General features: G+C 35.2%; 1 protein-coding gene across 1 annotated transcript in view; it reads right to left on the bottom strand.

The window, feature by feature from the left end:
• Positions 1-1,355: 1,355 nt before the first annotated feature.
• Positions 1,356-14,815, bottom strand: part of LOC123657385 — a 217,165-nt gene continuing 203,705 nt past the window's right edge. Inside the window, exons 12-19 of the mRNA XM_045592938.1 lie at positions 13,825-14,019; positions 11,862-12,051; positions 9,424-9,556; positions 5,924-6,059; positions 4,822-5,027; positions 4,338-4,483; positions 2,266-3,817; positions 1,356-1,941 (exon numbers count right to left, since the gene is read on the bottom strand). Coding sequence (XP_045448894.1) covers positions 1,606-1,941; positions 2,266-3,817; positions 4,338-4,483; positions 4,822-5,027; positions 5,924-6,059; positions 9,424-9,556; positions 11,862-12,051; positions 13,825-14,019 — 2,894 coding nt within the window. The 3' untranslated portion in view covers positions 1,356-1,605. The remainder of the gene's footprint in view (positions 1,942-2,265; positions 3,818-4,337; positions 4,484-4,821; positions 5,028-5,923; positions 6,060-9,423; positions 9,557-11,861; positions 12,052-13,824; positions 14,020-14,815) is intronic.

Here is a 14,815-nt window from a genome sequence, read left to right as displayed (position 1 = left end):
TGTGCACCCGTTCATACATTTCGGGATTTGTTTTTATATAGATGAGTATTATTGAGTAAATATTGATAAATTTTTAGCGCGTTGGTGCAACGGTCACCGCACTGGTTTGTGGCTGTTGCGGGTTCGATCCCCGCACATGACAAACATTTGTATTGGCCATAAAAATGTTTGCCGTGGTCTGGGCGTTTTTGCAGTCCCTGTGGGTTTCCCCACCGTGCCTCGGAGAGCACGTTAAGCCGTCGGTCCCGGTTGTTATCATATACACCTGATAGCAATTAATACTCATTCTAGGGAATATATCCACCAGCCTGCATTCGAGCAGCGTGGTGAATGGATTAAGCCCTGATCCTTCTCCTACATGGGGAAAGAAGCCCAGCAGTGGAATATCATAGGCTGAAGCGTAATTTTTTTAGGTTCTCTAAAAAAAGAAAATTAGATTTGAAATACATTTATTTTGTGCATATTTTTATATTTCAACTTCTCTAATATCTAATGTACAACACCGCGAATAAGGGTGAATTTTACACAGTATTAAAATAATCTACAAATAAAACAATTTACTAATATATCATCATAAGACATTTAGTTAGGCTTTATTGTAACAATAATTGCAATCCGTAAGTATGGCTCGAATCGTTGATATTTTTCACAATAATAATTATATAATGTTCTAGCTACACAAATCATATTTATTTATGTATCATTTTTCTAATATATGTTAATTGCACAGATAAAAATAATCATAATTATATCTACATTAATTTTTATTTAATAATCGATTCGATATTTTTTTACAAAAGTATAATTTATTTTATTATATAAAAACAAAAGAATAAAATTCAATGTTTACCACATAAAAAAAAATCAGTTATGGCAATTCAGGTAACAAATGTTACATTCTATTATTCATTATCTAGAAGAAAGAAATATTCCTTTGATTTTATATTAGCCTATTCCGCTGTCCATAGAGGATATTAAAATATTAGCTACATACATATAGTACCATAACTTTTTTTATATATTTGTTTTTTATTTACACATACACCAATCCATCCAAGTTGTATTGATGTTGTTGATTTTTGGTATAATTAATTAAATGCTTTGAGCAAGAGTAAATTGTTATTTTAAATATTTGGAAATAATTAATCTTTTGTGTTTTGTAAAACCCTGTTAAACCTCAGTGATATGATTTAATTAGGTAAATTCAAATAAATGAGGCACTTCCTAAGGCGTATCCTAAGAAGTTGAAGATTTAGATCTAAATTATATTAGGTAGTACACGAGTAACACAGATAGACAGGAAAAGCTATAAAGTTAAATTTCTAAAGAATCTAACAGAGATAAGATTGAAAATATTTCATTCACAGAGCGATGTATTTTACAAAGAAAAGCACCATACATTCTGTTATCCATCTCTATAGTTACAACTTCAACTTACATGACATATAATACTAGTCGTTTAAAGCATCAAAAAATAATAATTGGCACCGAAAATTAAAATTATCGTATCAGCATCTAAGACTATTTGGAGATAAAGACCTCATTAAAAAATAATAATATTATATCTCGTATTCATCTCTTCTTAAAAATAGATTGTTCTAAAATTTAAATGTAAGCTGGTTGTTTGGCAGAATGCTGTAGAGCCGCCAGTACGTCGTGTTTGAGTCTGACGTACAGCCGACCTTTTCTCCATGGGTTCTGTAGCTGTAGTGGTCTAAAGTCATCTCTTAAGCATCTTTCTCGGGCTCCAATAACAGCTACTAAACAGAAATCTTGCAGTTTTTCTGGACCATAAACGGGACCAGATTTTCCTTTAAGGACGGCGGCCATGTTGAGCTGTTTGACAACGAGGTCGATGACCTCGCGTGCTGAAGTACGAGGCGTCACGTGTAGCTTTAGTGAAGTACCAGCAGCTAGACCGGTTTCGTATGCTGCAAATACCTGTAATATACAACCTATTGTCAAATATTTATAAATACAATATAGTCAATATTTTTTATAACTTCCACAACATAAGAATATCAAGCCCCTTCGCCACTTTACGTGTGTTACTAATAAATTTTTTGTAAACTGGCAAAAAGTTCTAATAATTAATTTTTTATCCTATCAAATCTATTTAGGATACCACATGTGACCGTTTTAAATAATAACCATAATATAAGTTACAGTAACAGAAACCGTAATAAAGTGCAAGTATTAGGAAGAGAAGGAAGTTTACTCAATTAGTCGACTATATTTTTAAGTTTTGTAGTAATGTTATATTACCTGTAAAATACCCGCTTGTTCTAACGGCCTCTGCTCTTGTTTGACATTTCGCTCCTCGCTGTCGCTCTGTCTGCCATCAGTCTTAGGAACCTTATTATTATATTCTATTTCTTCCTGAGTTTCCAACAACGGCTGACGTTTAACATTGACTCCCTTGTTAAACATCTCCTGACCGGTATCCGTAAAATCTACTTCGGAACTTTTCACATTAGTCATGCTCTTCGATGATATCACGTTGCACTGTGAACGATTCGATGGACGGATTTTGAGCGGGGCTGCCGTCGTTATTGGACAGCTTTGGCTTTCAGAATCACTTGACAAACTTTGAGCTGATTCTGACACATTTGCTTTGACAGTTTTGACACTGATCATGCTTCCTGGATAGAAGTTTTTAACCGTTAGCAATGGGCTCGATGATGTTGAAACGCTTGTGTTAATACTGTGTGGACGAGGTTTAGATTCGATATTTTCGTTTTGCAGTACTAATGTGTCTTCGCTCCTAGATGGAGGGAGACGGTTGCTAGTAATACTGACGTGAGATCCTGTTGATTTTATATCGAACTGGGAATTGCTACTCATGTAGTTATTGCTCATCATACTCGATTGTGTGAACTGGGAATCGGCGCTACCTTTTCTTCCGTATTTGGCGTCAGAATGAAGGAACTGTGAACCGCTTAAGTTTATCGTCGACACAGAGGTTTGACGGGGTGCTAGACTTAATTGTTGTTCAGATTTACTGAATTCTGGGTGTAGGCTAGTGTGGTTTCCGTTTCCGGCTGGTCCGGGCCACGAACCGCGACCGGGTGAAGTCTTAGTAATTTTTCCGTCTCTTGGTGGTATTTGCAGTAAATCTATTTTTAAGTTAACATCTCTGTCAGAATTTCGACAGTCCGTTGCATCGTTAGAAACCTTGGACGGTGTTTTGTCTAGAACATTTTTGAGCAATATTCCTGAGCTTGGCCCCGCTTTATCCTTATCTCTCGCGAATCCTATCAAATCCATTAACCAACGTTCCGCTTTCCATACTAGGTTTAAATTGTTTTGAAGATCTTCCAGTTTTGTCAACCTCTCCTTGGCTGTCTGTAGTTCTGTACAGGAAAATGCTTCTCTTTGGGAATGGGCGGCTAAAGCTACATCTAATTCTAATACACAGCTCAATTTCGAGTATTTGTTTAAAATATTAGTATGGTATGTTTGTAAGTGGATCATTTCGAAGGCTTGGATAGGTAAGCTTAGGAGGTCTCCTTTTTGGAGTAGTATTTCTTTTTGGCCAGGTACGGAGCAGGCTTGTTCCGCTGGTGGGCATATCATAATGAAACTGACGTCGTGGTTTAGTTCGATTACTTCGAGATCATATATTCGGTGGGTGATCACGTTCTCGTCAGGTATCTCCATGTCTTTGAATAGTCTCCGAGTGGCCGTCGCTATCTGTTCGAGGAACATCTGCTGAGATTCTGATGGTTTTTCGTTGTTTCCAATGGACACTAAATTATTAATACATTGGTTTTCATCCGTTTTTCCGGATTGCGATTTTAGGTATTCCCATTCTTCGCTGAAAATAGAAAAACACAATGTTTAGCTCTGACATATTCGTTAATCTGGATAGTTAATGTATTAATAAATAAACCCTTCACATTCAAGGACCCCCTCTAGGACTAATTCCTGTGTCGTGGATCCAGAAACGTATAATAAACAAGCAATAACAACTTTATGGCCAATACAAATGCATGGCATGTGCGGAGATCGAAGCCACGATAAAAAAAAATCAATTTTTTAAACAATATTTAAGAAATCTATATATTAATACGTACTTTGTACCTCTTTTTACGAAAATTGCTAATTATGCACAAAATAATATTAAATAAATAAAAAAACATTACACAACTACTGTATTTGACACACACACGTATATTATACTCTTTTGTTGATTGTCAAAGTCTGTAGTCAAATTGAAATTTTTTAAAAATAGGTTCTTTATTTTCATTACTTTTTGGTTTTTTAATTTAAATTTTTAATTACGGTCGAATTTCGACAACTGGGCGACCACTAGTAGTATTAATATAATAACTTACGCAGAAACATGTGGATTATCTCTAATCCGAGTGTGGGGAGGAACGTTTGGCGTCCGCGCGGGAGCTACAATTCGAACCACTTCGACAGAAGACTGCAGCTTGAGGTAGCCCAAGTATAAGCCACGGGGTAACTGGTCTCGAGATACCTAGAAAATTGTTATTAAAACAACTTAGTAATATTATGAACAACTAAGTACGTTTTTCGACCATCTAAATGTATACAAATCAATAAAATTGGAGTGTCTGTTTGTAATATTAAAAGAACTGCTTTTTACTAAATACGGGATTTATACACAGTACATATAACAAAATAATAATTTTTAATAATTTTTGTCTGTCTGTCAATATGCACAGATGCACATACACCAAGACGATTTAAAGGATCCATACAAATTATTAATTTTATTTTTGGGTAGACAGTAGTATATCAATGGTAATACCAAATTCTTCAAAAACATAATCATTGAGAAAATGTATGAATTACCTGATGATAAGCAATTTGTTCATGTACTGATGCCATCAACAATTCACCCATAGTGTTATCTTCGCTGAGTACTCTTCGCCTGAGTTTTGAAACGGGCACCCATCTTGAGTTCAAAGCGGAGACCGATTTTTGTGACTTGACCATATTCACGCAAGATAGTACCACCGTGCCGTGGGCGTCTCGGAGCGGCTTATGGTACAGTTGGCCTGAGGGTAAAGGAAGTTTTAATATTATGATTTTGATGCAAGGGTGTATTATTTATATGCACACAGTACATCTGTTACCACAGCGAACAGTGTCGATGTAATGTGACGGTGAAAGTTAAAAAAAGTCAAGCATGGTTTTAACCACACGACTGAAGTAAAACTTTCTGTCTTCACTAACTTATATCTCCATCTCAACTTCCGTTCGCCTCGATCGATCACACTTTTCGTAACGCTCTCGTCACTTATTCACTAGCTTACTCCCCAAGTCAAGCGTGCGTAAAGAAGTTTTGCTTCAATAAATTAAGATACATATAAAAATATCTATAAACGAACTAACAGGGTCCATTTTTTCTTATGGCCTTGTACTAAGATACGTAATTATTACAATTTCAAATCCAATCGGAGGTAAAAACGTACACAAAAAAAGGAAATAATACAGCTGATTGTAAGTCCGTAAACACCGCAAGGCATATAAGTTAAATTAACTTGCACTAATAAATTGTAAGGGTAGGTGTAGCCTCGAGCTCGATTGGAAACTAACTTTTCTTTCAAAATGAAAAACAATTATGAGTAAAGCGAAATCAACTTCTATTTTGTAGCGAAGCTCTTAAAATTTTAAATGCATTGATTGGTTTAAAGTTGGCGAATAAAAAATGTTCTTTGTAGGCAAAAATATATTTTAAGTATTTTTAGTAGATTTCGCATTTTATCAGATTTTATATTGAAAATATTTGATAACTCGTATTACTGGTAATAGGACTTCGGGTGTCCAAGGGTGCACATAACATAGGTAGGAATTCCCGGTATAGACGATGAAAAAATATAGTATACAAAAATTTATAGACGAAAAATGTGTGGTACGTTGGAAATATATTCGTGTAGTGCGTATAAATTACCTAAATCTTGTATACACAATGCGGATTGCATTTGCGCAGCTGCGGTTAGAAGCTTCAGTCTGAAGTGAATGGATGAGGATGTGTGCTTCTCCATATCGGATCTCAGGGCCTTCACTTCGTCCCAGGAACAAGATACCTGTAAAAATATAAATAAAATAATGATTGTATATATATCAACTTTATTGGGCAGACGAGTTTCATAGTTATTGGGCGATTAATTACAATTATGGCATGGAAATCGTGTTCGATCGCTACATTGATGATCAATAATTTCATAACAATTCTTTTAATTTTGTTTAAGTTTGGTATACTTCTTCTTCTTCTTAAAATGGCTTTCAATAGTGCCAAATGAGCACAGATGATTTCGCCAATGTCACGTATAATTCATAATAATATAATAATTATAATTTCATAACAATTCTTTTAATTTTGTTTAAGTTTGGTATACTTTTCTTAGAATTCACTCATGTCATAATGGCGTCATAATGGTGTCAACTATTTTCCGACAAATAAGAAATTAAACATTTGTGTAATAGTAAATTCGTAATAAACATGGTTTAGCCATCATTAGAACAGGAATGAAAAAGCAAAATTGACTTTGGCAAATTTGACTCGTCTCAAAAATTCGCTTTGAATTAGTAAATCAACTTATTCACTAATTCAGCTTGATTATCTAGGTAGGTAGGTAAAGTATTACACTTCACAAATAAAAATAAAATGACGGCTCTCAAAACTCATTTATTATTCTCTCCAATAAATATTCATAAAATCCATTAAGATTGTAGTATTTATTATATTTATCTCAAAAACCAATATTTATAGTTAAAAAATAAAAACGTACATGTACAGCATATCTATACAAATAAATAAAATTGGAGTGTCTGTTTGTAATATTAAAATAACCGCTTATCACTAAATGCATATGGATGTATACACGATACATATACCAAAAAAATTGTGTTTGCAGGCAAACGGAGAAAAACCGACTTCAATTATATCGACAAGTAATACAACGTACGTGGACGAAAAAAAAAAAATAGTCATGTAAATACGCATTATCAAAAGGATTACCCCAAAAGTTGTAATCAGATCTCGATGAAATTTAAATGTGACCACATGATAAACATCGGCTTTCGATTAAATTAAAAATCATCAAAATCGGTACACCCAGTAATAAGTTAGGCGGATTTTCGAGTTTCCCTCGATTTCTCTGGGATCCAATCATCAGATCCTGGTTTCCTTATCATAATACCAAGCTAGGGATATCTCCTTTACAACAAAAAAGAATTATTAAAATCGGTTCATAAACGACGGAGTTATCTCCGAACATACATAAAAATATATAAATACATAATATGTTGTATATATATGGTCGAATTGAGTAACCTCTTCCTTTTTTTGAAGTCGGTTGATAACATTTTTTAGAATTTTTGTCTGCCTGCCTCTTTGTCTGTCTGTCTGTCTGTCTGTCTGTTTGTCTGTCTGTCTGTCTGTTTGTCTGTCTGTCTGTCTGTCTGTGTGTCTGTTTGTCTGTTTGTCTGTTTGTCTGTTTGTCTGTCTGTCTGTCTGTCTGTCCGTCTTTTTTTTTTTTTTTTTTTTTTTAATGTTATTAGGTCGGCAAACAAGCGTACGGCTCACCTGATGGTAAGCGATTACCGTAGCTTATAGACGCCTGCAACACCAGAAGCATCGCAAGCGCGTTGCCGACCCAATCCCCAATCCCCCCAGGAGCTCTGGTCACCTTACTCACCAACAGGAACACAATACTGCTTGAAAACAGTATTATTTTGCTGTGATCTTCTGTAAGGTCGAGGTACTACCCCAGTCGGGCTGCTCCATATTTTGAGCAGGAAATTCCTGCTGTGCCCTACCTCAGTTAAAGTCTGTCCGGCTGTCCGGCTGTCTGTTTATTCCGGCTAATCTTTGACACGGCTGGACCAATTTTGACGGGACTTTAACTGGCAGATAACTGACGTAGTATGGAGTAACTTAGGCTACGTTTATTTCAGAAATTTATTTATTTTATAACTCGGCGAACTGAACTATAACTTTTTTAAAATTCCCCGCGGACGAAGTCGCGCGCATAGCTAGTCTTTATATAAAAGCTTACCTATTTCTTAGTTACATAGCTGGCAATCGTTCAAGTATTTGCCGATTATCTAAATTGCTTTTGGCCGTTTCAATTTTCTCTTATCTTTTTATTTTTTGATTAGAAATAAATTTATATTTTAGAATGCTGACTGTATCAACAATGTCCTATTTATTTTATTTAACTTGTCTAGTACGTGTTTATTTAGGACTGTAAGAATCGATGTAATTAGACAGCGTGTTACAGGTGGGCTTAATGTAGGTCTTTAGAAAGAAAGACATCCAAAGAAAGCAAAACGTAAAAGACACAATCAGACATTAAGCCCGCCTGTTTCTGCAACTTTGTAATTACTTAATACAATTTTAATGCAATATCTTAATATCTTATCAGCTAACGCCGAATATTTGGAAACAGTATTCACTCATCAAAAAAAAAAAAAAAAAAAAATTCGTGGTATTTTTTAATCTTGGAGCTCGGGCTTCCCTTCGGCATGTTTTTAATAAAGCATATAACAATTTTAGTCATTCATTTACGATACTGGTACGTATATACAAAGTAACATTGATAATGTCGACCAAAACTGCGTCAAATATTTTATCAACACATGAAAAATGAATATGAATGATAAAGTTACTGCTCTTATATTTCGATAACACGAAGTCAAAGTTTCCTTTCTAGGGCAAGGTATTCGTATATGTGATATAATCTCACAAATAACTATACTTTTGACGATAAATAAATTTTAAGTTTATATTTAAAGTATCTAACAGCCAATACATTCGGTAAAGGTTTAAGTATATCGTTATAAATTAATTAACAAAATTATTAATTTATTATTATTACAATAAAAATTTGCTAAATTAAAAAAAAAACTGTGGCGGTGAGCGGTGAGGTTATTCATGCCGTTTGTCAATGAATTTGCATTTCAAAATGTAGTATCTTAAGGTATAAAGATGATTCAAAGGAACTTTTGAAATGTCCTTGAATAAAGCATATTAAAAGACCGTTGTTCTACCATTTCGATGTTTAAAAAACAGTTATAGTGCCGTGTTACTTCTGGTGTCTAAACACTGGCGATCACGAATTCGATTTTCATTCAATAGTGTTATTTGTATAAACATTTGTTTCTAGTCTGGATATAGAGGCTTTTGCCCAGCTGTAGCCGAATGTTAGTCTGAATATATGTATATCGATATTTGCCGTGGTCTAAACTTTACTGTTTGTTTTAGCATAAGATCAATCGAAATCCGGACAGTTGTAAACCCGTAAGATTCGATTACTGCTATGTAGTTAATATTTATTTCATTTTATTCCAATAATATACACTTATTTAAAGACTACTTAGTTCTAATTAAAAGCAACAGTGCATTTCATAGAGACAAAGACCTTTAAAGTTAATTATTTTTCCTACCTTCATCAGCCAGTGGAAGTCCGCGTAGATGCAGGCGGGATAGGTCTCGTCTACCTCTATGACCGGTAGAAATTCTTCGCTCGTCACCAGCACCTTATCCTCGTGATATATTATACACGCCAAGTACACGCCCCTGGGTCACAATATAATTTTTTTATAATCATTTATTGCAGACATCGTCCATATATATTTTTATCAGTTACGTTTTTTTTAAAGCTATGTTAGATTCAATATATTATAAATAACTACACAAACAAATTATATTAAATCAAAATCCAATTAAAATTAAAAACAACATCAAAATCCACTCCACACTAAAACTTAATTAAAATCACAATAATTATATTATTATTACACAATATAAAACAAAGTCGCTTCCCGCTGTCTGTATGCTTAGATCTTTAAAACTACGCTACGGATTTTGATGCGGTTTTTTTTTAGTAAATAGGGTCATTCCTGAGGAAGGTTTATATGTATAATACATGTATAATATAATAGAGGAAAATTGATAGTTTTTGAACTGTGCGAAGCGGGGGCGGGTCGCTAGTATAATATAATTATTGAACGTTTGTTTAATTTTAGTCGTGTCGTAGGTATTGGTTATTATTATAGCTTTATGCCTATATTATCCATATCTAAACTATGACCAGACAATTTGTAATATCATCTACTCGTGTAAGTGTCATCTGCGTGTGTATTAAGAGCCATTTCACAATTTTACGCTCTGCAAGTTTAGGTAAATTTGGTCGCATCGCGCGAGTCGTACGAGCCGCGCGATCTTTGTGCTAGTACGTATAGTGTGACAACCAAAAGACCATCGTGATCATTTTCTGATGTATAATAAAAATTATAACTATGGTATAAAATGTTTTTTACATAATTAATTTGTTAAAAATTTCAAGTATGTTATATAACAACAGTCAATAAATTTAAAATAAAATAAAAAAAAATCAATTTTATGAAACAATTTTTTTAAATTGATTTAGTTTTTTCAGTTTACGAATGAATCCGATGAAATTACGATATGAATAAAAAAGCATTTAATGACATCGACACCGACAAACATATTAATTAACAAATAACAAGACAAACAGATTGAAATGCCTATTTGTATTGATAGTGTGAGAAAAGAAAATTAAATTATACATTTGTTTACAGAAATTATCATTATATTATTTTACAGTCATTTTCGTAATATGTTTATTTTATTTATATTTTATTGTGAAAGTATCAAATGCGTTTTATCCGCTATAACAACAGGCGCTTGGCGCGTGTGAGCGAAAGAGACGGCTGCGCAGAATTTGGCGTGGACCTTACCTCTAAGAGCGCTAGCGCTCGACTGATTTACCGGGCTTGATGCGTGGCAATATATACTATCTTTTTATTATTTAATATAAAATGTATTAAAAATAATTACATCTTTTAATTATTTTCTTTGTATTCCTTAATGATGTAAGTTTACTTTGATGAAGATAGTTCGTTAAAATTTCTTAGTTTTCTAAGAGAAATATCGCTTTTAAAATTGTACTTATTTGGAAAATATTCGTAACTTTAAATTTTTTTTATCGTTTAATAGAGATACAAATGGAATAAAAATCTATGATAATGGACAACAAAATTATATTCCACATATTATGATATTTTTTTAAAATGGTTTCAACGTAGAGGTTATTGAAAAGTAGGACTTCAAAGTATACATTGCGACCGTTTACCCAGGGAGGAGGCTGATGAAAAGGTTAATAATTTTATACACATAATATAAATCAAAATTCTGATCTGACTATGGACTACAACAAAGGTTGCTCTATTATATTTCAAGAATATAAATTACATTATTGCATCCAACACTGAGATTAACGACGTCAAAATATTACAATTTCGCAGATTGTTACCGATTTTTGTGAAATGGCTCGCCTTATAAATTTTTAAAAACTAGAACAAATTTTTAAACGAGGATATACAAGCAATATGGTCAAGTGTATTTGAGAATAATAATAATAATACACTTTATTGTAGACCAAAAACAGAAATAATACATAGCAAAGAAAGAAAAATATTAACAATATATTCATTAGGTATAAAGGACGGCCTTATCGCTAAAAAGCGATCTCTTCCAGGCAACCTTAGGGGAAAGGAAATGGTTTAGCGTCACCATAGGTGTAGTTACAACAAATTTATAATAAATATTCAAATAATTAAACATATACATACATACATACATACATACATACATACATACATACATACATAAATACATATATACATAAATACATACATACTGACAGAAGAAGAGAATACCTTTTGGTAATTATGTACTTTGATGTGGAAACGTTTTATGTGAGTATTTTCCAACCATAAAACTTGAAATCAAAATAATATAAAGCAACAAGCTCCACAAGCCCGAAAGCTAACGTATACAGCGAGTGGGCCGCCGTTACCTCCTCAAGTTCTTCTGGAACTTGCTGGCGGCGGTGAATAGCTGGCGGATGGTGGCGGCCTTCTTGCGCGCGGCGCGCGGCGGCGCGGGGCGCGGGCGCGCGCCGGCCGCGGCGCAGGCCAGCGCCTCCAGCGCCGCCGCCGCGCCGCCCGCCGGCCCGCGCGCCGCGCGCGCCCCCGCGTCGCGCCAGCCTGCGGAGCGAGGGCTGCTTTAGCAAGTTTTGAAGTGATCGCTTCTATGAAGGTAAACCGCTTCGTTACGTAATGCCGGCGCCAGTCTGTCTGGCTTCCCTTTCTTTCACGCTTACAGGAGCGGTAGGCGGGCTCCTCCTCTCACACACTAATACACAGCGCTATTAGTTAGCCGTTTAAGTTATCATTTCTGTCGAGCGTCGAGACGCACTCTAGTTTATTCTGTACTTTCATAATCATTACATCATTACAGCCTATACAGTCCACTGCTGGACATAGGCTTAGCACAAGCGGCGCGGCACAAGTTCACACCAAAAATAACGCGAACTAATGTGTTTTGCCCATAGTCACCACGCTGGGCAGGCGGGTTGGTGACCGCAGAGCTGGCTTTGTCGCACCGAAGACGCTGCTGCCCGTATTCGGCCTGTGTATTTCAAAGCTAGCAGTTGGATGGTTATCCCGCCACCGGTCGGCTTTTTAAGTTCCAAGGTGGTAGCGGAACTGTGTTATCCCTTAGTCGCCTCTTACGACACCCACGGGAAGAGAGGGGGTGGCTATATTCTTTGGTGCCGTAGCCACACAGTACTTTCATAATAATAATAATAATATATTCTTTATTATACACCAAAATATAAACAAACAGTAGTAATTACAAAAAAATGATATACAAAGGCGATCTTCTCGCTGAAGAGCGATTTCTTCCAGATAACCTTTGGGCACAGGACATGATATAGTAGTGACGGATAGGAAGTGTACAATATTCTTAAGGATGAATAAAAATAGTGTATGATAGATTCATTAATTCATACAAATACACATATAAGTACAAATATCCATACACAAATGATCAAAATAGTATTAATATACGTGTATAAATGTAAAATATATATTGATAATATAAAATATGTATATTATATTAATATAAAATAGTAAATAATAATAATAATATTCATCTATATTTTTAAAGTAAAACTACTTTAAACACGCTTGACTCGGGGTGCATGAAAAGTGTGAACGGGCGAGACGAACGGAGCTAGAGAAGTGCGAGCACAAATTTTCTTTCTCTCTTCCTCTCCTAGCCAGTTACGTTTCGTATATTTCAAAAACAAGACACGCCTATTGCTAAAGAAGTTTTACTTTAGCCGTGTGACCTAAAGCACACTTGTTTTTTTTCTTTTGGTTGACCGATTCAGACAATCAAGTAACACAGCTGGGCATAGACCTACTCATATGTCTCTATTTAGAAGAGGTGTCAGAACTTAAATACACCACGCTGCTCTGCTGCGAGTTAGCGATTATATTCCCTAGTATGAGTTAGTGAGTAACGATTGCTATCACCTGTCTATAATGACAAACGTGAGCAACAGTTGTACGTGCTCTCCGAGGCACGTTAGGGATTTTTACACTACTCGTATTATAATAACTGACTTACCAGTTCGAGAACACAACGACTAACACTAAGGTAATTAGAACTATCTATCATATATTATAAATATACATAAGATAGGCTTTATTACAAATATAAATCGAAAGATAAATTTCAAATTAAGTCGTGTCTATCTTATCTCAATTATACATACGACAATGTTTGAATTTTTTCATAACAAAAATTTCTTTCTAAATAGGGGCAAACTCGAAGTTATAAGTTGGAAATTGGCATTGCTTTATACTGGCTTGAAAAAAGAATTAATTCCAATCCTCAGTAAGAGCATCTGTTCCGACTTTTAATTGCTATATCAGGGGGTAAAAGGTATAATTTGAATCGATACTCACTGCTAGGAACGACACTCCTCGGGACGGACACGGTGAAGGGTCCCCAGCCCTTAATGTTCCCGGCGGCCGCCCTAAAGAAGTACCGCCTCCCACGCGTCAAGCCAGCTATCAACACTCGCGTGAGGTTCGTTCCCGAGGCCGCCACTTCACGACATCCACACACGTTCGAGAAGTCGGCTCGCGAGGACCATTCCACTGAAAAGACGATTAACTGTTACTGGCTTGTCATTATGGATCCTGTATTGATATATTTTTAGCCATCTTCTATAATTCAACTGGTATCTTTGAGGGTCCCAAGTTAAGAACAAATATGCAGGAGCCTTTACACGACAAAGTGATTGATGAGTCCTCTTTGAGTATCTCAACTACGAGTACCAATCGCTATCAAATGTCTATGATAAAAAACGGCATCGACAGTTTTACAAGCTTTCCGAGGCACGGTGGTAAGACTATAACAAGGACAGAAAATCAGACCGAAAATAGATTTTTGTAAAAATACAAATATCCACTCCGAGCGGGAACCGAATCCACGACTTCGCAACTGCTAGAGATTTATATAATTACTCTGTGCTATCGCGTCCTCAATTATAAAATCTGGAGTACGCGCTTGAACGCTCGTAAAGCCTAAGTGTATGCTTAGAAACAGGTGACACAGTTTCTCGCAAATTTTGTAGTGTTAAAAACTAAAGACCTGCTTATATTTCAACGTGCGTTCGTAACATCAACGTCGACTGCCGTGCCCTGATTTTATACTACATTATGTTGCATTTTATTAAACACTTTATAAAGTTTGTTTCTATGGTTGCTGATTAAGTTTATCTAGCACATAAGATACTGATAAGTTTTATGCTGAAATAGGCACAGGGTCTGTTACACCTCAATTAATAAACTATAATTTTTGGAATCAAGTTTGCGAATATATACGAGTACGTCTTTGTCGCAGATTATGTGAAATTTGATGGCAGAAATAAATAAAAAAGATTACATATAA

The sequence above is a fragment of the Melitaea cinxia genome, chromosome 10, assembly GCF_905220565.1.
Source record: "Melitaea cinxia chromosome 10, ilMelCinx1.1, whole genome shotgun sequence".
NCBI lineage: Eukaryota > Metazoa > Arthropoda > Insecta > Lepidoptera > Nymphalidae > Melitaea > Melitaea cinxia.
This window is presented reverse-complemented; position numbering and strand designations above follow the sequence as displayed.